The sequence below is a fragment of the Ruditapes philippinarum genome, unplaced genomic scaffold, assembly GCF_026571515.1.
Source record: "Ruditapes philippinarum isolate M1 unplaced genomic scaffold, ASM2657151v2 ctg6880_1_1_1_1, whole genome shotgun sequence".
In the NCBI taxonomy this organism is placed as follows: Eukaryota; Metazoa; Mollusca; class Bivalvia; order Venerida; family Veneridae; genus Ruditapes; species Ruditapes philippinarum.
The window spans coordinates 18,299-42,489 of record NW_026854518.1 but is presented as its reverse complement, the minus strand read 5'-3'; the positions used below and the strand labels follow the sequence as shown (position 1 = coordinate 42,489).

General features: G+C 34.2%; 1 protein-coding gene across 2 annotated transcripts in view; it reads right to left on the bottom strand.

Annotated features, from left to right (window-relative positions):
• LOC132740337 (golgin subfamily A member 4-like) overlaps nt 1–24,191 on the bottom strand; it is a 57,396-nt gene that overhangs the window by 20,801 nt on the left and 12,404 nt on the right. For both annotated transcript variants that reach the window (XM_060728216.1, XM_060728217.1), the window contains exons 5-19: nt 24,007–24,146; nt 23,434–23,634; nt 22,117–22,264; nt 21,456–21,547; nt 19,816–20,021; nt 15,907–16,093; nt 14,672–14,797; nt 14,089–14,219; nt 13,486–13,614; nt 10,876–11,011; nt 9,022–10,326; nt 2,347–2,494; nt 1,748–1,873; nt 905–1,140; nt 157–378 (exon numbers count right to left, since the gene is read on the bottom strand). In XM_060728216.1, the coding sequence (XP_060584199.1) occupies nt 157–378; nt 905–1,140; nt 1,748–1,873; nt 2,347–2,494; nt 9,022–10,326; nt 10,876–11,011; nt 13,486–13,614; nt 14,089–14,219; nt 14,672–14,797; nt 15,907–16,093; nt 19,816–20,021; nt 21,456–21,547; nt 22,117–22,264; nt 23,434–23,634; nt 24,007–24,146 (3,533 nt within the window). The remainder of the gene's footprint in view (nt 1–156; nt 379–904; nt 1,141–1,747; nt 1,874–2,346; nt 2,495–9,021; nt 10,327–10,875; nt 11,012–13,485; nt 13,615–14,088; nt 14,220–14,671; nt 14,798–15,906; nt 16,094–19,815; nt 20,022–21,455; nt 21,548–22,116; nt 22,265–23,433; nt 23,635–24,006; nt 24,147–24,191) is intronic.

Below are 24,191 nucleotides of genomic sequence, written 5' to 3'. Positions count from 1 at the left end.
AAATGGGAGTATTGAGGGCCAACATAGGGTTCAGATTAAAATGGAGGGTTTAGAACCAGTATTGGTGAGGGTTTGAGTCCATGAATAAATGCAAGGAAAAAAGCGGCATTAACATATGTAGGGAAAAAGCCACTGCACAGCCATGATAAACCTCACCTTTTCTCTGTCAATTTCTTTTGTCAGTTCTGTATTTCTCCACTGATCTTTCTCCTTCTTCAGTCTATCTTCTGTTTCTTTTCTCCATTTGTTCTTCTCTCTCTCCAGGACCTCTGGCATAGTTTTATTGGTGAATGTTTGTTTTTCCTGGGCAATTCTTTCTTCATACTCTCTCATTAACTTGAGTTTCTCCGTCTCTAATTCCATACAGCGCCAATTCTCCTGATAAAAGAAACCATTTGTTTCAGAATAGTCAATCTCTTAAAACAAACTTAACAGTGAAAAAATTATAATAATGTCACTCTAAAAAAAAAATTCATGTGAGATTAAGCATTTTTATACAGTCACCTATCTTTGGTTAGCACTTTGAATATAATTTCATAAACTTTGATCATATAATTCTTTATACTGCCTGCTTGTAACAACACTTTTCATTGGATAATCATTAATTTATATAACGCTTGTAACATCACTTTTCATTGGATAATCATGATATTTAAATAAGCTATATACTGCTGCCAATAAATGAAGTTATCCATTTTTTTTTCATCAAATAAATGAAAAGTGCTGTACATGTATATATAAGCTCTTCATAAAGATTAGTGACAGGTTATATGGCCATATACATTATATAAACAGTTATTGCAATATTACCCTCACCCTGCGGCTAGGGTTATATGCCAACAACCATTAACATGTAAATACGGCTACATAACCAGTCAAAAATATTTATATCTAATAATCGCACCTTTTCTAATCTCAATCTTTCCTCAGCCTCCATTTTCAATTTTCTTTTGGCTGGTTCTAGTGTATTTTTCACCCAGGCATCTCTCTCCTCAAGAAGTTTGCGTTCCCAGTCAGACGCCCATTTAAGTTTTTCAGTTTCCAGTTCGAACTCTCGCCAACTGTCTTTCTCCTCCTCCAGGCGCTGTTCTAATTCTTTACTCCATTTCTGCCTCTCAGTCTCGAGCTCTGCAAGCAGTTCTGCCAAAAAAAGAACAGACAAGGGCTATAACTCTGTAGATTGAGCCAACACAATTTTTTTTCCTTGATTTATTTGACTTTGTTCTCTTTTGGTTTTTTTTATATTTAATTGGGTTTGAACCATAATGACTATGTAATAATTATCTGAGAATCTTTAAACCTTAACTGGTGGATGTAAAAAGACCTCCAGTGCAAGCTCAACCTGTATTTTATTATACGAGATAACTAATATCTAGGAAGAACCATCGGTCTTACCTAAACCTTATACGGTTTAAAAAAAACAACGCTAAATGCTAAACCTTATCCTGTTAAATATCTAGAATGGACTTGTCCATCTTTAAATCTGGAGAAAACCTTTCATCTTTTTCAAGGAAAATCTCTAAATATGATGTACTGACTGAACAGTGTAGACCATTATCAGACAGCATGAAAATAACAGGCTGTTAAAGGTCAGCTCTGTTCGCATGGGTAGAATCTGTTTTCGCCAACAAGCTAAGAGCTAAGCTACTCTGATAACAACGTCCCTTGCAGCAAAGTTTAAAACCCGGAACCAACCAGTGCAGGAGTCAAAGTCAAAAACATCAAAGTTTAAAACCTCGTTACCAACCTGTTTGTCGCCATTTATTTCTCTCTTGTTCAAGCCGGGAAACAATTTCTTCATCTTTTATCATGTCCCAGTTTTTCCTTTCTTCATCAAGTTGAGCCATGCTGTCACTCTGCCATAAAATCTTGGCTACATGGAAAAAACAAACTATTTTTAGTCTTTGTCCTACTTTTTTTGTCCAATGAGGCGGCATAAATTTGAAAAATTCTGACAGTTCATTTCACATAAACTATCCTCATTATAGCTAATATCATCATTCATTGTAACGTCCTATCTACTTCTATAAACACAAACAAATGTAGGTCAACAACTAAGTTAGTTAGACTCTAATAAGAAACAAATTTCTTTTTCTTCAGAATGAAATTTAATTCCCCTACTCAAGGGCCTCTGGCCCAAGTCCCCTATCTGGTTATAAGGGCCCTGATTAAGAAAAAGCCAATTAGAACTCCAGCTGACTACTCATTTTTATTAATTTCATCCAATCAAATAGGCTTTTACAAGAAAATGAACCAATCAAATCTCATGTTTTTCAAGCATGGATTTAATTTTCAACCAATAAAATAAACTTTAACAAGATTATAAATGAACCAATCAAAACTCACCTTCTTCAAGCCTAGCTTCAAGTTTAGATTCCAAATCATCCTCCATTTTGAGCCGGAGTTCGGTTTCCGCTAACCTTACTGCGTTGTCGATAGCAGCTTGCCTGGTTGCCCTATGTTCTTCTAGCCAGACCACCTTTGACATGGCGACCTAAAAAATAAAACATTAATTTTGTTTTTTAATATTATCTACTCATTGACAACCCTTTTACAGCTTATAAAATATATATGATTGTCTTTGCTATAAGAATTAATTCAGCTGATAAAGGCAGACAGAATATGTGCAGTTTGACTCAACGCTGGATTGTCTTTGTCTGCTAACTGTTCACCTGCTGAAACCACAAGTGGTCAGCCTCAGCCATCACTGTATAGTGCCAGGCACTAAGCCTACACAGTCATGCAGTTGTTTGACCAGGCTCTATTACATTTGCAGCTCAATATTGGTATTATATTATTGATATACCTTCAATCTTCAGCTGGGAAAATCCATTACAAAATAAAAGCAGGTTGAGAGTTAAAATTAAGACTTTGGAACCTGATGATTCCCCCAAATCAAAAATGAAATGTTCCAAAATAATAATTGAAAGCAGGGCATATTAAGTCTATTAAACACATTTAGGGCAAATCCATTTTAAAGACTTGCAAAGTAAAGAAATTACAAAATTCTTAATTGATATTGAAGTATTACCACACACAACTTGCAAAACCAAGAAATGATTATCTATTACACAAATTGCAAATTAAAAAGCTATGAAATAACAAGATTTCCATTAATACATGTTCAATACATTTTTACTTTACCACACAAGACTTGCAAAAGAAAGAAATAACAATTTTCATAAATAATAATACTCTGTCATGCAAATCTAAGAAATTATAAACTTTCATAAATTTTTACTTGAGCACATGCAACTTGAAAAGTTTTGAAATAACAAGACTTCCATTATTTCTTCAATACATTTTTACTTTACCACACAAGACTTGCAAAAGAAAGGAATGACAATTTTCATAAATAATAACACTCTGTCATGCAAATCTAAGAAATGATAAACTTTCATAAATTTTTACTTTAGCACATGCAACTCGGAAAGCTATGAAGTAACAAGACTTCCATTAATTCTTCCATAAATTTCTACTTTCCCACACAAGACTTGCAAAAGATTAAGGTCGATTGAAAAATTTTCATAAATAATAAAGTTTACCACACACAACTTGCAAAGCTAAGAAATAACAAGACTATTATCAATTTAACTTTACCACAATTCTTTTATTAAAGAAATCTTTTAACCGCACACAATTCCCATGCTGTAAGATTAAAAATTTTAACAAGGCAACAATTTTAAGACATCAATCAACCTTAAAAGTACTTTTAGTAGAAGTTAAATATTTCGGAATTTCTACTTTCACTTTTATGACATCAAGAATTATTTTTTTGGTAGATAACATCTATTTTTGCAAAAATCTTCAATTCAGGAAAATAAACAAAATTAAATCATAATCCCCCCAAAAAAATCAGCTTTTTACAATATTTAAACATACAAGAAAATGGTCCAGGAAATCTCTCAAACTTTCACGCTCCGTTGTTGTTTTTGTTGATGTAGTGTTACTTAAGTGACTAGTTACACTACTTCGAGTCTTGAACACATGTTGCGCACACATTGGCTTGTAAAATTTTAATCAGTTTTTTTCATAAGACTTATAATAGCGTACAGATTGCCATGAAAAAATCTAATCATCTTAAAATTTTTCATTTGACTATTTTTTTCATTTTATATAGCATTGCATTCCTTATCTCACTCGTTTAAACTCCCAATTTGTATTCAAATCAAAATTTTCATATTTTAATGCGCAATTACGCATTTTTCTTGCATTTTTTCCTGTTGTTCAAAATATTCAAAACTTTCATTTATTCATCTTATATAATTCCAAAAGAGTCCTTTAAATCCAAAGGTTTGTTACCACTATGACCCAGGCTATGCACGTATAGTTAAAATCAATCGCATAAGACTGACTCTAAAATAAATCGTAAAAACTACAATTAACAAGGTGCGTGACAGGTGCTTTACAATTAATTACCTAGGTCTATTACTCCCTTGATCATATGTTAGTTATTTCTACATTAAATCACTCCAAGCCATTGAAGATCGGTATCCAGTCATTGTTTTCAGGGTTCATTCCATAAGAAAGAAAATCGTATTGATATCAACCAATAAAATCAGTATCGCCTATCAAGATTAAATCCCAAAATTTCATCAAATATGCAAATTGTTCGGCCTTTTCTTATAATGTACGTAAAACAAAACAAATGTTTCAATATAAAATCTGAGCCACAAATAAACACGACACTTCTAACCTTACTTTAATTCAATAACATCATTAACTATCTTTATACAATTACATTCAGGTCACAAACAATTTGAGTATTTAATATTGCCAATACGCAGCCAAATCGAGTACAATATAACAGAACGTGAGCCACACACAAAAATTTAAAAATCACAGGACGGTTCAGAAATGTTTTTAAAAGCTGCATGTCTCCTAACAAACTTGTCAAACTTGTCATGTGAAAAAATGTATTAAGATTTCAAGGAAAGTAAAAAGATTCAAGTAATAATTTATGCGAAACGTGGGATCAATGACTGATTTTGCAGTATTTATTAATAGCATAAATCTACTACCTGACTTACTCAGTTATAGCTATTTCCCCACTTTTTGGTAATTTACACGGATTATAAGTGCCTTTTGCAATCTCTAAATTGATTTCTTTTCTCACTTTACAACATTTTACATTTTAATACATTTTTCAAAATTTTCATGAAAATTAGCATGAATCTGGAGGCATGCTTTTTTTAAAGGTTATTACAAGCATATTCAGTAATTCCCTCCATCTATCTATAACAGACAAATAAATACTGTTTTCTCTAGCCAAAAGTAGGTATATTTTCCCCTAATAATACTATATTTTCCCCTGAAATGCCCTGTGCTCATTCTTCACTAGAACCTAAACCATGACTTAACACCTGGTCCAGCTGACTTAGTTGGTTGAAAACTATAGATAACCTGTGCTAAAAAAATCACTACTGTTTTTTTATCCTTTACACACATAACCTCGTAAATTAACAAACACACTTTTCTATAACATTTGAACACATAACCTATTAAACATTTGAACACATAACCTCGCAGATAAATAAACACACACTTTTCTATAACATTTGAACACAGTACCTCATAAAGGGACTCATCATCAGAGTAGCTTTCAGAGTTTCTCACATCTCCCATTGCACAAACAATATTACCGTAAACTGGTAACAATATGTATCCTTTACTGTCAAAGATTACAGTTTTCTTTCATTTTTCAAGTTTTTCGTAAATTAAACTAGTTAAATCTCAACACTATTACATATCCTTTACCAATGAGGATTGCTGTTTTCATTTCATTGTTTTTTCCTTCTGTTTTCCTATGCGAAATCACTGTTTAAATCCAAACTGTTAAAAAAATCCAATCCTTTATCATTAATTATTACCAGGTTTTCTTATAATTCCTTCCAAATGTCTCAAAGCACAAACAAAAAAAACTGAAGCAAAACATAAACTGTACTATCCTGCACCATCAAAAACTTTACTGTTCTACCTCAGACATATAATAAAGGTTTCAACTAAAAATCGAACTAAAAAATTAGGCTGTTGAATTTATACAAAAACTCAAAATGTACCCTAAGCATGAAGTGTAAGCACAAAATGTACACAAAGCATGAAGACTGTACTCAAAATGTACCCCCAGCATGAAGACTGTACTCAAAATGTACCCCAAGCATGAAGACTGTACTTAAAATGTACCCCAAGCATGAAGACTGTACTCAAAATGTATCCCCAGCTTGAAGACTGTGCTTAAAATATACCCCTAGCATGAAGACTGTACTTAAAATATACCCCCAGCATGAAGACTGTACTCAAAATGTACCCCAAGCATGAAGACTGTACTTAAAATGTACCCCTAGCATGAAGACTGTACTCAAAATGTACCCCAAGCATGAAGACTGTACTTAAAATATACCCCTAGCATGAAGACTGTACTCAAAATGTACCCCAAGCATGAAGACTGTACTCAAAATGTATCCCCAGCTTGAAGACTGTACTTAAAATATCCACCCAGCATGAAGACTGTACTCAAAATATACCCCCAGCATGAAGACTGTACTCAAAATGTACCCCAAGCATGAAGACTGTACTCAAAATGTACCCCAAGCATGAAGACTGTACTTAAAATATCCACCCAGCATGAAGACTGTACTCAAAATATACCCCCAGCATGAAGACTGTACTCAAAATGTACCCTAAGCATGAAGACTGTACTTAAAATGTACCCCAAGCATGAAGACTGTACTCAAAATGTATCCCCAGCTTGAAGACTGTGCTTAAAATATACCCCTAGCATGAAGACTGTACTCAAAATATACCCCCAGCATGAAGACTGTACTCAAAATGTACCCCAAGCATGAAGACTGTACTCAAAATGTATCCCCAGCTTGAAGACTGTGCTTAAAATATCCACCCAGCATTAAGACTGTACTCAAAATGTACCCCAGCTTGAAGACTGTGCTTAAAATATACCCCTAGCATGAAGACTGTACTTAAAATATACCCCTAGCATGAAGACTGTACTTAAAATGTACCCCAAGCATGAAGACTGTACTCAAAATGTATCCCCAGCTTGAAGACTGTACTTAAAATATCCACCCAGCATGAAGACTGTACTCAAAATATACCCCCAGCATGAAGACTGTACTCAAAATGTACCCTAAGCATAAAGACTGTACTCAAAATGTACCCCCAGCATGAAGACTGTACTCAAAATGTACCCCCAGCATGAAGACTGCACTCAAAATGTACCCCAGCATGAAGACTGTACTCAAAATGTACCCCCAGCATAAAGACTGTACTCAAAATGTACCCCCAGCATAAAGACTGTGCACAAAATGTACACAAAGCATAAAGACTGTACTCAAAATATACCCCCATCAAGAAGACTGTACTCAAATTGTACCACCATCATGAAGTCTGTACACAAAATGTACTCAAAAACAATTATTAGGACAAAGCTCTTGTATTCCAAAGATCATTTAAACTGCTTGATACACTTTAAAACATTATTGCCTCAAAAAAAATAATGTTCAAAAAGTTCGAAAACTGTTGCCAAAATCATAATCCTTAAATACATATATCTCTTTAAATAACACATTTTTCACTTTCTCCATACAGAAAACATCTAACTTTTCCTCAAAAACATAATTTCCGAGCTTCAAATTAACCTTGCATCATACAGCAAAAAACTTGTTTTAATCACATTATTCTAGTATCCCCCTACATGAAACAAATCCGGCATTCCGTTTTATAAACAAGATTATTTAGTTGAATTTGGATAAAACAATGTGTTAGAACATGTTTACATGATTTAAGTAGCTTTAAAACAATACTTGGATCAACTCTAATTACGACCCTATATAAACATGATAAATATTATGTATCAATTACAAAAGATTGTTCAATATTCAAGTATGTTTGGTTCTTTTTTATTATTACTATTGATCTATGAAGGATACAAAAAAATTGGCTTTGTCCATTGATCAGATAGGGATTTCAACACAAAAAATTTTAATACACAATACTCTGCCTAAAATTTGTTTTTAACCTTTTCACCCCCCAATTTTAATAATGGAATTATCCAAATTAATTTGTATGATCCATTGATAAGATTTGGATTTCAATATCAAAATTTCTATAAACAAGACTACTTTAAACTATTACTTTAACCTTTCCAACCCTAGTTTTAGAAATGGACTTGCCTGGCTTTGAAACTGGCACTCAGTCCATTGATCAGATAGGGATTTCTATATCAAACTTTTTATAAACAACACCACTTGAAACTATCATTTTAACCTTTCCAACCCTGGTTTAAATAATGGACTTTTCTGGCTTTGAAACTGGCAACGTCCATTGATAAAAAATATAGATTTTGATAGCAAAAATATTCCAAACTTTAGAAAATTACAAACATTTGAAATGGACTAATAAAGTTTGTTAAAAATGAAGATTTCAAAATCAAATTTTTTTTAGTTCAACTCTCTACCTTAATCAACTGTATTCATCTTTTCACCCATGATTTTAGTAATGGAATTATCCTACTCTGAAATTAACATTGTCCAGTAATTGTCCATTTATAGAAATGGGGATTTCAACATAAGAATTTTATGAATGGACAGCAATATATGCTATATTTCACTTTAAAAGTTTATTATAAACTTCTTCCCCATGCTTGGTCAATATACTTTGTCAGCTCTGAGTTTTGGCACAATACATTGTTTAAAGGCACATTATGCCTAAGAAATAAATATTTTTTCCTACTTTAGGTAGGGCAAACATGAGTTTAATAATGTTGAAATAATAGTTTTAGAGCATATTAGATGCATCACATGAAGAAAATAGTGCTGTATTGGAAATTATTTGTCATAAAAGTAGCAAATGTAAACAAAGTACATGTAGTATTTAAACCAAATATTATTTATATATACTACCTGCTAATTGGAAACACCTCAAGTACAACCAAGTGGAAAGCAGATTCTAATTGTAAACTATAATATTTGAATTAACAACTGTTTTTAAAATCCTTTCACTTACCTTTGTTTCTATGGTTTTACTCATGTCTTCTTCCAGTTCTTTATTTAACCGTTCTCGTACTTTTTCCGTAATATCAACTTCATCAGTTGTTCGTTCTTGCTGAGAACTCTTTATCTTCTTTATCTCCTCTTCTTTCTCCTTTAACAGTCTTTCTATTTCTACTTGTTTCTCTTTCTTCAGTTTTTCTAATTCTATTTTTTTACGCTTTTCGATGTTGTCGATTTCAGCTTGCTTCAGTCTACACACTTTATCCACCTCCATTTGCTTGCTATTATCCAACCGCTCGATCTCCAACTTCAAATGAATCACTTCCTTCTTCAGATTCTCTACTTCAGTTTGCCGGTCTTTCTTAATATTCTTGTCGATTTCTTTCCTTAAATTATCAACTTCAGTTCTTTCCAGCTCTTCTCTTCTCCATTTCTCTATTTCCGATTCTTTTTCCAACTCTCTTTTTTCCAACTCTTTCTTCAGTCTGTTAACTTCATCTGTTTTTGCTTTAAGAATGTTTTCGACACTAGACCCTGCTTCCTGCTTTTTCACTTCCTTTTCTGCTATTTTCTTTTCATATTCCTTTCGCAACTTTTCTAACTGATCCCTACTCTCTTGTCTTGACTTTTCAAGCATTCTCACTTCCGTGTTCAAAGTCTCGATTTCAGATTTCAAGCTCTCCACCATGATGTCTTTTTCTTCTAAACTACACACTAACTGTTCAAGCTGTGCAGATTTATCACCAAGTTCTTTTTCTAACTCGCCAATCTTTTCACGAGTTTCCTTTAGTTCTTTTTCCAATTCCTCTATTCTGTCCGTACATTTCTTCATCTCTGATTGAACACTTTCCATATCTGTCTTATGTTCTAACTTCAAACTTTCAATAACATTGTCCTTTTCTGTTAACACAATCTCTTTCTCCTTAAATGCTTGTTCTTTTTCACTTAAATACAACTCCTTGTCAATAATCACTTTCTTCAATTTTTCAATCTCATTCACTTTTTCTTTGTCCAATTTTTCTAGATCATTCGACTTTTCCATCTCCAAAATGTCCTTCATTGTCTTCAACTCCGCCTCAAACCTTTCCTTAGCTGCCTTCATCTCAGCGGAATGTTCAGCCTCCAATCTCTGTACCACAAGTTTCTGTTCATTAACACAAGTTTCTTGTAAATTATCTTTGAGTTTATTCTGTTCCTCGTTAAATTCTCGTGTCAATTCTTCTTTAATGTTCTTTATCTCCACTTCCTTTTGTTTGGCCCAGTTTTCTTCTGCCCTTAATACTGATAATTCTGTCTCTTTCTTCATTGAATCTTTGACCTGATTTAAAAATAAAACAATATTAATAATTATTGGTCAGGGACCATCCATCGAACACTTATAGTGTATTTTCTAAGATTTCAAAAGATTTTCCCTGTTGCCTCTCAACCAAGGAATCATGGGTTTATGCCCTACTGAGGCCATAACTATGGTTTTTATGACACTAGGGCCCCATGATCTCAAAGTAAAGATCAGGAAAGATCATAGAAAGTCCCAAGTGTATCCCAAGTCCTACGACTTACGCCAAATTATATTTTCAATTTCAGTTGAAGTTTTATTTAATACCTTATTTCAAAAACTTTTATTTAATTCATTCTCCCAACAAAAGTTACAAAATAGGAGAAGTAAACTCTATGGTTTATTCAACTGAGATTCAAACTTTCACAAAAATAAATATAAAATAAACATGTTTCTCTTTATTTTCCTTCTTTCTTTTTAATAAAATCAAATGACTTTCAAGCATTCACTAAAATCAAGATAAAATAAAAATGTATATTTTTTTCTTCTTTTTTATTCCTTTCACTTAAAAGACATTGTAGCTCTTTTCACCTGTTGAAGGGAGGATTCAAGTTTTCCCTGCCATTCTGTATGGATATCCCCTCTCATTTTGTCCTTCTCTTCACACATCTTCACATATTCTTCTTTCACCTTATCCATCTCTTCTTGTGTAGATACTAATTCCTCCCTGTTAACAGAAAAATAATATACATTATTAGGCATAAATATCAAACCTAATAACACAATAAATATCTTACATTAACATGTCAAAATTTCAATTTGGACACAACCATTCATCATTTTTATGTGTGTGAAAATCTCGTCACATTTTGACATCACATTGAAAAACATCCTCTGTTGTGACAAAAATATACTAAATAGATATGTCCGTAAGACAGAGCAGAGCGCTCAGTGCTGACAGTAAGAAATGTGGCATAACTATCAGAATTATGGGAACCTGTGCCTATGGTGGTGTACCTGGCAGAGTTATGGGATCTGTGCCTATCATGGCATAACTACCCTTGCCCATCACGGCATAACTATCAGAGTTATGGGGAAACTATGCCCATCATGAAAGGTAATCATGTCATACAAATGTGTTATGTTTCAGCCCTTTCCCTTTAGTAGTTTTGGCGATATGAACGTGCAAGCAAAAAAAAACAAAACAAAGTGTGAAGGAGATGCCAAAACCAGCTCAAGTGCAACAGCTCTCCCTTACTCCTTGAATAATAAAAAAAAACTGTCAAAACTAGACCTATCACTGAAGGTGATTAATACCCCCACCAGCAACTTTGACTTTTGAAAAATAAGTTGTCTGAAGAAAAATTTGAAATAAACCTACAGTAAATAAAATTTCAATTTATTGCAATCCCAACTTTCTTGATCTTGATATAAGCTTGCTATACACCAAGTTTGATAACAATATCTCATTCCTAACCCTAGTAATTGTCTGGAAACCATTTTTCTATTTTTAGTAACTGTGACCTTGAACCCAGGGAGTCCAAATGCAATACCAAGCGCGGTCTTCATGTAAGCTTGCTAAACACCAAGTTTGATTAAAATATCTCATTCCTAACTTTAGTTATTGTCCCGAAACCATTTTTCTATTTTTAGTAACGGTGACCTTGACCTTGGCCCAAGGGGGGTCCAGATGCAATACCAACCGGGGTCTTCATATAAGCTTGCTATATACCAGGTTTGATTACAATATCTCATTCCTAACTTTAGTTAATGTCCGAAAACCATTTTTTATTTTCAGTAACTGTGACCTTGACCTTGGCCCCAGGGGGTCCAGATGCAATACCAACCGGGGTCTTCATATAAGCTTTCTATATACCAAGTTTGATTACAATATCTCATTCCTAACTTTAGTTATTGTCCGGAAACCATTTTTCTATTTTTAGTAACGGTGACCTTGACCTTGGCCCCAGGGGGTCCAGATGCAATACCAACCGGGGTCTTCATATAAGCTTTCTATATACCAAGTTTGATTACAATATCTCATTCCTAACTTTAGCTATTGTCCGGAAACCATTTTTCTATTTTTAGTAACGGTGACCTTGACCTTGGCCCCAGGGGGTCCAGATGCAATACCAACCGGGGTCTTCATATCAGCTTGCTATATACCAAGTTTGATTACAATATCTCATTCCTAACTTTAGTTATTGTCCGGAAACCATTTTTCTATTTTTAGTAACGGTGACCTTGACCTTGGCCCCAGGGGGTCCAGATGCAATACCAACCGGGGTCTTCATATAAGCTTGCTATATACCAAGTTTGATTACAATATCTCATTCCTAACTTTAGTTATTGTCCGGAAACCATTTTTCTATTTTTAGTAACGGTGACCTTGACCTTGGCCCCAGGGGGTCCAGATGCAATACCAACCGGGGTCTTCATATAAGCTTTCTATATACCAAGTTTGATTACAATATCTCATTCCTAACTTTAGTTATTGTCCGGAAACCATTTTTCTATTTTTAGTAACGGTGACCTTGACCTTGGCCCCAGGGGGTCCAGATGCAATACCAACCGGGGTCTTCATATCAGCTTGCTATATACCAAGTTTGATTACAATATCTCATTCCTAACTTTAGTTATTGTCCGGAAACCATTTTTCTATTTTTAGTAACGGTGACCTTGACCTTGGCCCCAGGGGGTCCAAATGCAATACCAACCGGGATTTCCACATAAGGTTGCTATATACTAAGTTTGATTACAATACCTCACTCCAAACTCTAGTTATCATCTGGAAACCATGATGTGGACCGACCGATGGACCGACCGACCACCGACAAGCTGACTCCTATATACCCCCCCTAAACTTCGTTTGTGGGGGTATAACAAAGCAAGAGTGGTTTCAGAATTATAACAATATTACTGGACAAAAGTAAATATTGAAAAATTCAATAATATTCATAGTTCTACAGTATGTTTGATCTCTTTGGTCCAATATCGAACTTATCTCAGCAGGTAATCAATCACCTAACTGGCTTTTACTGGATAACTAACCAGTAATTACCAATTTCTGGATTATTTCTGAACAAGATCAAATGTTATACACCTCGATCGAACAGGTAAACTGTGTATCGAATTTGTTGCTTTCCCTATTGAGTTATTCAGGCGGAACGAAATATAAAGCATTTCTGACACATCTCTCACCTGAGTTTATTACATTCAGATTCGTACTTAGTGATGATATCTGATCGTTCGGCATCAAACAATAACGTCAGTTCTTCCTTGAGTTTGTTTTTTGACGTCTCGGCAACCTGTTCGCTCGCTCTGTGTGCCCTAGAGAATATACAAAAATTATTCCTGATGTTTTTGATATATGTAACTGTTTGTGCACTGGAGAAAGTAGTAGCAGCATTTTTAATGTTTTTACTATCTGTGAATGACTAATGTGTTTTGTATTGATGACGTTGGGTTTTTTTTCCCCCTGGACCTGAGAAGGGAGCCATGTGTGAGAAGTGATTGACGGTGCTATGATTGCTGTATTAAGAACATCTGAAGAGGTCTCTAAGTATATACATTTTTAAAATGGTTGAATTCTCCTTGAGCCAGTGCCAGAGTGCAATTAGGACACCTTACTCTTACCCCTACAGTCCATGGACATATTCATTCACACAGAGGCTGTGAGGTTTTCAATTTTGCAATCTTATGCAATTACAAAAATTAAGAGCTCAATAACACAACTCAGTAGGAAAAATAACACTATAAAATAACTACTTTAATCAAAAACTACACTGTTAAATAACAACGTACCTCTCCACGGCTTCGCGTTTATCTTGATCATACTCTTTTACCATGTCAGATATCTGTTTACTAAGCTCACGATTTAACTCCGTCAGTCTCTCCTCACTCTTTGATATCTCCTCCAGTCTTTTCTGCAACTCCTGCAAAAAGTACACAATTAATGTAGTCTTACTGCAATGCTTGCCCGCAAAAAAAAATTCCGACATCGGCCAATATCGTAATAATTCGGTTATTTTGGGATTTTTTTTGTTTTCTCATAATCTTTGGTATTCAATAATTTTTAGCTGTTTATAACTGGAATTTAGGACATAACAATAAAGGCTGAGTGATTGTACATAATCTTATGCCCAAGATTTTGAAAATTTAACGTTCTGTAAATAATCAAATAATTTTTTAGCAGGAAAGCATTACAGTAAGACTACCTCAGATTTCATAAAATGATTGACAAGTGTGCAATTATGTCACACTAATGTGTAATTATGTTACACGAGAGAATAATGCATGTGTGTAAATGCCGCATGAATGTATAATTCGTTGATAGATAGGTATAGGTAGAATTGACATGAATGAAGTCTTGTTTTTTAGGCCTTACCTCTGTATCTTCTAACAGAATCTTTTTCTCACGCTTGAGATTTTCAACATCTTTCTTCAGCCGATTTTCAACAGCGTTTGATTTATCCCCAGGGCTCATACATGACTCAAGATCAGCAATTCTCCTCTGGAAAATAAAAACAAGTTACAAGATACTTTACATCATAAAATAATGATTCCTTTGTTTTGTTTTTATGTTGATTTGTTTACATTTCGGTCATATCTCAACGTTCATTAACTTCATTCTTCCTGTTTTTCTGGATAACTAACCAGTAATTAACAATCTTTGCACAATACCATACTACAATAGCCTAATACTAATCGTTCCATTACTTCTCAACCACCGTGATAGATAAATTAAAATAAATAACCATTGTGAGGGATCAAATGTCACGAAGAAATTCACAAAATGATCCATCCAGCAGCCCATGCAATACAAATCCTAAGCCCTTCCTACTGAGCTATGAGGACGGACCAAACTACGTTTCTGTTGCTCCAGAATAAAAGATATTGAGAAAAGAATGAAGCACGGATATACAAGGAACTGTGTGCTCCATCTAAAGATTTCATGGGTTACAAAAATAACTTTGCTTATGTTATTGATCTTAAGTTTCTTCTACATTAACATTGTTGACCAGACTAAAAACACTTACAGACTTTTAAAAACATCTTAAACACTAATGAAATTAGAAAAAGCATGGAATATCATAATTTATTTATCTACTATCTTATAAAATCTAAAAGATTAAAGCTTCTCGTACATACAGTTTTTCGTGTATATACAGACTACAGATTCTAATTTAGCAATATACATGTAAAGCAATAAAAAAAGTGCAGATTCACTGAAATACTGTAAGGTATCACATCTAAGACTACTTTCTTATGAATAATTGTGGCCAAGCATCATTCCGCCTAAATTTTGATCACTTCACATTTATATATATTTTTGAGGGGTTCCGTCCCACATGGCACCAAAATGGTGACTTTCAGACTTACATCACAACAAAATGGTGACTTTCAGACTTATATTGCACCAAAATGGTGACTTTTGGTCTTATATTGCACCAAAATGGTGACTTTCAGTCTTACATATGTCTTACATCACACCAAAATAGGAAATTTCCATTTTTACTGGAAGAGGAGGACCACAGGTGACCCTCCACACATTAATACAGGCATGAGAGGACGCCTTTGGAGAATCATTTTTGTCATGATATAACACCTGGTTAGTCTAACCTTTTGTTCCTGAGTGAGTAACTCGGCCCGTTCACAACGCTGTCGAAACTCCATCATATCTTTCTTGACCTTCCTCATCTCTTCTTTCAGATCGGACACCTCCGCACGTTTTTGTTTATTGCTCACGAGACATCGTTCAAGCTCTATTTTCAGACTTGCCACAATATCGTTTGACGACACTGTGTTGCTGAAACAGTTGAAGGGAGAATAATAATTAACTTTAAGTTCTAGAGAATCGAAAAATCTTGAGGTATATGCAAAATTTGGCCCGGACTGAAATAAAATTAATTTCATTAATTTCAGCCAGATGTTAACATATTTTACTGTTCTACAGACGGCCACTCTGCCAAGTTTACACTGTCAGACGGCCACTCTGAGTTTACACTGTATAAACAATATAGTATTTTTTTCTTTAGTATATAAACTTTAAACAAGAGGGCCATGATGGCCCTGAGGTCGCTCACCTGTATATAGCCCCCCCCCACACACCCATAAGAAGATGTTTCATGCTAAACATCTAAGCTCTAGCTCATTGGGCTTTTTAAAAGAAGATTTTTTTAAGTTTTTACTATACACATATAGTTAAAAACAATGACACCCCTGGGGCGGGGCCAGTTTTGACCCCAGGACTTTTATTTGAACAAACTTTGTAGACACTTAATAGAAGATGTTTCATGCTTAAGATCTAAACTCTAGCTATTAGGGTTTTTTTAAAAGAAGATTTTAAGTTTTTGCTATACACATATAAGGAAAATCAATGACCCCCGGGGCGGGGCCAATTTTGACCCCAGGGCTTTTATTTGAACAAACTTTGTAGACACTCACTAGAAGATGTTTCATGCTTAATATCTAAACTCTAGCTATTTGGGTTTTTTTCAAAGAAGATTTTTTAAGTTTTTGCTATACACATATAAGGAAAATCAATGACCCCGGGGCGGGGCCAATTTTGACCCCAGGGCTTTTATTTGAACAAACTTGGTAGACACCTATTAGAACATGTTTGATGCTAAATATCTTAGCTCTAGCTCTTTGAGTTCTTTAAAAGAAGATTTTTTAAGTTTTTACTATATGCATATAGGGAAAATCAATGACCCCCTGGGGCGGGGCCAATTTTGACCCCAGGGCTTTTATTTGAACAAACTTGGTAGACACCCATAAGAAGATGTTTCATGCTAAACATCTAAGCTCTAGCTCATTGGGCTTTTTAAAAGAAGATTTTTAAGTTTTTACTATACACATATAGTTAAAAACAATGACACCCCTGGGGCGGGGCCAGTTTTGACCCCAGGGCTTTTATTTGAACAAACTTTGTAGACACTTACTAGAAGATGTTTCATGTTTAATATCTAACCTAAGTTATTTGGGTTTTTTCAAAGAAGATTTTAAGTTTTTGCTATACACATATAAGGAAAATCAATGACCCCCGGGGCGGGGCCAATTTAGACCCCAGGGCTTTTATTTCAACAAACTTTGTAGACACTCACTAGAACATGTTTCATGCTTAATATCTAAACTCTAGCTATTTGGATTTTTTCAAAGAAGATTTTTTAAGTTTTTGCTATACACATATAGTTAAAAACAATGACACCCCTGGGGCAGGGCCAATTTAGACCCCAGGGCTTTTATTTGAACAAATTTGGTAGACACCTATTAGAACATGTTTGATGCTAAATATCTTAGCTCTAGCTCTTTGAGTTCTTTAAAAGAAGATTTTTAAGTTTTTACTATATGCATATAGGGAAAATCAATGACCCCCCGGGGCAGGGCCAATTTTGACCCCAGGGCTTTTATTTGAACAAACTTGGTAGGCACTCATTAGAACATGTTTCATGCTAAATATCTTAGCTCTAGCTCTTTGGGTTCTTTAAAAGAAGGATTTTTTAAGTTTTTACTATATGCATATAGGGAAAATCAATGACCCCCTGGGGCGGGGCCAATTTTGACCCCAGGGCTTTTATTTGAACAAACTTGGTAGACACTCACTAGAAGATGTTTCATGCCAAATATCTAAGCTCTAGCTCTTAGGGTTTTTCAAAAGAAGATATTTAAAGTTTTTTCTTTCGGTTGCATGGAATTAAATTCTTACGGAACGTCGGTGGTTCTACTCAGGTGCCCGTTCGTGCCTGAAATAATGCACGGAAGGGCACCTGAGGTCTTCCTCCACCAGTAAAGCTGGAACGTCGCGATATGACCTATACTGTGTCGATGTGACGTAAAACCCAAAACAAAAAAAAAAAAAAAAACAATTTTGAAAGGTGACCACCAAAGGAACATTCCTGTGAAGTTTGGATGAAATTGGCATAGTGGTTTATGAGAAGATGTCATTTAAAGTAAAAGTTTACGGACAACGGACGGACGCCGGACGAAAAGCGATCACAAAAGCTCACCCTGTAACTTTGTGACAGGTGAGCTAACAAGAGCTGTCTGTAGGACAGCACGCTCGACTATTCTAAGTGCTTGATAGTAAAAGAGCCTTTATATTGTTTAATTTTTTAAGTTCACAAAAGGGCTAATTTTTTTTTATAAATTCATGTTATAGGCCTAAGAGAGAGTCTAATTATACAGTATTGGCTTGACTATTCGGGTGGTAATGTCACAAGGGTGTTTTATTGAGTATAATAATACTAATTACCTATGAATAAATAAATTTGACAGAAAAGGTACAAAGGCTTGTTATTAAGATGTTTTATCAAGTAAATCACTGCTTTATTATTATGAATGCATAAAATTGTGTCCTGAAAAAGGCACAAACCCTTCAGTAGTTATTGAGATAACAACTTACATGAAAAACTTAACCATGAATTTCTAAGTTGAAAAAGGGGAGAAAAATCATCCTAAATGCAAGATAGAATTATGGATCTTTGTCAGTGACCTACAATTATGACCCTAAATGCATATGTGAAGTTTTTAATAAATATCTTTAATAGTTATTGAGATATGTAAAACTTGCATGTAAACACTAACCAAGAGACTAAGTAGAAAAGGGGATATGAATCAGCCTTAATGCAAGAAAGAGTTATGGAACTTGGTCAGTGACATACAATTATGACCCTCCAATTATGACCCTAAGTGCATGTGTAAAAGTTCAAGTAAATATCTTTGAAGACCTTTAATCTTTAACCAAAATTTCTAAGTTTCAAAGGGGCGAATTATTCTGCAAATATTGCAGGCAGAGTTATGCAATTTTGCAAACTGATGTACATTGTTACTATAAAAAAGTATTTTAAATTTCAATTGAATATCTCAAGCAATAATTGAGTTATTTGACTTTACAAAAAAACTTTAACCAAAATTTCTAAGTTCCAAAGGGGCATAATTCTGTTAATATTGTAGGCAGAGTTATCCAACTTGTCAATCTGATGCACCTTGTTACTATAAATAAGTATTGTAAGTTTCAATTGAATATCTCAAGCAATAATTGAGATATTTGACTTTACAAAAAACTTTAACCAAAATTTCTAAGTTAAAAAGGGGCATAATTCTGTCCATATTGTAGGCAGAGTTATCCAACTTGTCAATCTGATGTACCTTGTTACTATAAATAAGTATTGTAAGTTTCAATTGAATATCTCAAGCATTGATTGAGATATTTGACTTCACAAAAAACTTTAACCAAAATTTCTAAGTAAAAAAGGGGCATAATTCTGTCAATATTGTAGGCAGAGTTATCCAACTTGTCAATCTGATGCACCTTGTTACTATAAATAAGTATTGTAAGTTTCAATTGATAATCTCAAGTAATAATTGAGATATTTGACTTTACAAAAAACTTTAACCAACGCAGACGCCGACGCGGACGCTGACGCCGACGCCGGGGCAACTACAATAGCTCTCATATTCTTCGAATAGTCGAGCTAAAAATGGACCATAAGGTTCCAATTTGACAAGCTTTTTCCATGTCATACATACTGTGATCTAGAGTTGGGTGGCGAACTTTGTGGCGTGTCGTAATCCAGCGTCTTACGTATGCCAAGATCTGCCATAGAATCATTCTGATCTACAAAATTGTTTGATGTAGCAGTGACTGATTGTGTCTGACCGGCCACAGAGGAAACTCCGAGATGTGATGCCGATTCCAACATCTGAACTTGTTCCTTCAAATCTTGAATTTCGTCCTGTTTTAACATAAAACAAGGATTTGAATTTTAACCGACATAATAACAGTGCTCGTGAACACTTTACTTTTTGGGTAATTTTGCACAATATTTAAGATTATTCTGAGAATAACTTAACCCTTTCACTGCCATAGCGACGGCTTATGCCGTCTCTGTTATTTTCGGCGTATTTGCCATATGGACGGCTTTTGCCGTTTCTATAATAATCATAATAATAATAATAATAAATAATAAAATAATAATAAAAATATAAAGAAAATTATACCATCGACAATAATTATTTTTATACTAACATATTTGGAAACATATATAATTATTATAATACTAATAACAAATAATAATAATTATTATATTAATTAATAATATAGTAATTTCTTAGAAAACCCTTTGGCAAATAGGTGATCAATAAAACTATAATCCTCTGGCAGCGAAAGGGTTAGAGCTAAAGATCTAAGATTTTTAAAATTAAAAAAAAATATTAATATTTTAAAGTTACATTAAATAAATATGTAAAAATATTTTGCTGTCGGCCTAAAAATCAAACATTCACAGTTTCATTAACCTGTTTAATAGTATTGTTGTAAATCGCATCAAATATTGTTCATAAATAAGGATTTTAAACGGGAAACCCCACGGTACCACTAAAGTTCGTATACGAATTTTAACATGCAAATGAAGACTATAATGAGCTCGTGTATGCGCTACGTCACAGTTTTATAGTTGCTATCCGAACACAGCAAATGTGATATTTTCTTGTGCAAACACACTTTAACCGTTTAAGCTTCACGGTGCACTAAACCTGGGGTTCAGTAAAAGTAATAATCTCGTAAAAAGATTAAATTTGTATGAAAACATCCGTTACAATGCGGAAATATACCGTTAAATTAGGATTGCTACTTATAGTCATGATTGTTGATTTAATATTGATGTACGGATGATCCGAAGGCGGAGTTTCTCATGCAGACAGAAATTGTATTTCCCATTTCGCCACAATGAGGTTACCTATTTTTATGCTAATAAAACTCATTTTGGTTGTTTGGACACCAAAATAAGACCTGGAGTCGATATAAAACCCAGTTTATTAATGAAATGTCGCTATTTAGTTTTTTATGAAATTTATTTAATGTAACTTAAAATCAAAATGTTGGATGAAAATACGCAAAAATTTTCACTAAACGCACTAAAAATATTCAATGTGAGCAGCTAGACAAAGAAAGCTTGAATGGTGGCTTTCTAGCTTTACTGGTAGATGATGGCCCCAGGTGCATTACAAAAGGCCAAAAATGCACATAATTTTCAAAGTAAAGATTTTGTAAAACAGCTGGAAGGCAAAAAAAAAAAAAAAAAAAAACCCTCAAGAGTCTAGGATCAGCACTTAACAGGTCACAATGAGAAATTTCAAATAAAAAAATTGAAACTTGATGGGGGCCTTACCTGTAGACTAGAGCACATTTCATCAGAGATTGATCGAGACGCCAAGGCCTGCTGTAAGTGAATTTTCATTTGACTCATTTCCTGCGAGGACGCTGAAAAAAATTATTAAAATGTTACCTAGGAGCCTTATTAATCTAAAACCCAGAAATAATCCTAAACTGAACCAAATACTAGTCTTAATGTAAAACAGGTGGGTTCAATCATATAAACCTTTACCTTTCAAAAAACCAAAAATTTGAAAACACATTTTTCTTCTTAATTTTTATCTCTCAGTCTATTTATTTCTTTGACGGTTTTGTCGTACTTTGAATTGAAAACAACTCATTTGAAGTTTAAAGGGATTACAATTTTCAAAATACAAAGCTTGTGGTTCTAACAATCTAGAGCCTGGTCAGACTGTACAGATTTGCAGGTCATGGCCTGACTCTATACTGGTGGCAAAGGCTGATCACTTTCTATTTCCCGCAGGTTGGGAATTAAACTGCAATAAACAAACAGCCTTCGCGGAGAGGTAAAGGATTAAAGCTGCAGTAAACCACTTACATCGAGGAGGTAAAGGATTTAACTGAAGTAAACCATTCAGTAGATAAAAGATAAAACTGCAGTAAACCACTTACATGCTTCGAGGCGGTAAAGGATAAAGCTGCAGTAAACCACTTACATGCTTCCAGGAGGTTTCTGCATCGTTTTTGACTCTCTTCCAAACTCTGGGTTAAACGGTTGATGGTCTCTGCGCGAGATATCTGGGCAGTTTCTGATGCCTTGATACTGTCCGTTAACTTCTGCTTTAATATGGTAATCTCGTCATTCTATGTAATTGGAAATCATTAAATTGAAGGGTATAAAGTTATTAAAGCTATATCTTAGGAGAAACATAACATATTTTATAAAATTTATCATCATCAGAATTACATTGTGTTCTTAATACTTAAAGGTTGATTCTTGAAAGAATAGTAACATAGAATATCTCTGTTTCTTGACACGCATGAATAATGTACATAAGCAGAATAAAATGTTCCAGATTAAAATTTTTTGGTATTTAGGATTTATCCGATCAGCAATGATTTTGTGCATGTGCCTTTCATTTTTAATGCAATTTACTGCCTCCTTTCTACAATACAAGCATTCTGGGAGTATTCTTCTTTAAATACGTGATAATTTTTGCAGCAGATTCATAACTTAATACTTGTTAACCAAGATAGTACAAGAAAGAATTAGTGAGAAAAGAAAATTAAGGCTGAAAGGTAGAGGGTTAATAATAAATTTGTTCAAAATTAAAAAGATAAATAAAAAAGGTTGCATAATTCAGTGATGGCAGAGGTCCTGAGATGAAATGAGACGTGTCACAACAAAACCAATGTAATGCGTTTGCGACCAGCATGGATCCAGACCAGCCTGCGCATCCGCGCAGTCTGATCAGGATCCATGCTGTTTGCTTACAAACCCTATTACAAGTAAAGAAACTGATAGCGAACAGCATGGATCAGACTGCTCAGAGGTCGCAAACCCACTATATTGGTTTTGTCGTGACACGGCTCAAATTATGTACAAATTTAGAATAGTATAAGACCCGTAATGAAAAATTCATTGTGGTTCAAGGTTCACATAGAAAAGTCTCAAATTAACTGAAAATTCAAAGCCGTAGTATACTGTACAAGTTGATATTTCCGTGTGTCTAAAAGTAGGCAAATTTAAAATTCCCAACATTGTGCTAGTGAAAATATTAGCAAATTGTGAAAGGGAAGTAACTAAATGATAGGTTGGTTGATATTAACACCAGAGGGAATTTTATCGATTTTCATATATTTGTGAAATTCGCAAATATTTCCACGTCGCTAACTTAACCACTTATAGTATACAGTAGCTTTATGCCAATTCATAGCTGATCAGAAAAGAAATAAGTTTAAATTCAAAAAATGTATAATATATGCCAATCTTATTGATGTTACAAGGTCAATGATGAAATCCATGACTTTACCTTTTCATGAATCGTTTGTTTCAGTTTTTCATTATTTTCCTGCAAATGTTTAATTTCAGTCTCGTATTTCTTTTGCAGCCCTCCAACAACGGCCTCGTGATCGTGACGGGCCCTCGTCAGCGTGTCCGATGACCCAAGCTCCTCTAAATGTTGATGTAATGTTTCTATCGTGGACTCGGCTGTCTGAAGTTTCTTGATCAACTGTAAAACACAAAAGTTGGTATAATTTTTTGGCCAGTATTCGGAATAGCTAGTTTCTGGTTTTGTGAGGATTTCTAAACATTAAAAAAAAAGGGAGAGAAAAAATAAGGACCCTGTGAAATGTTTGGTTTTATGATAATTCCGGTCAGGTGTTGAGATTCGGTTTTTTGGAGTTTCTACTAAATACCTTTTTAAATCCTTTTCTCACTACATAGAGGATATTTATTTAAGTTTCTTCTATCAATACAGGATTTATTTTCATATGGTAACGAAATATATTAGAAACATTCAAGAGATAAAAAATAGTAAGTACTCTAAACATTTGTCATTATCTAATTTGTGGGGAAAAAAACATGAACATAATAGATCTACCTCTTCCTTGCCTTTCTTCAGACCTTCGATCTGCGACTCGCATGCATGTACGCGGCCTACCAACTGAGCGTTCTCGTTCTTTGCCTCTTGGTACAACGACTGCACGTTATCCAGACTCTTCGAAGAACCTTCTTTCTCCCCTTAAAAAAAAAGTAGACAACTTAATAAATGAAGCATAATCTCAT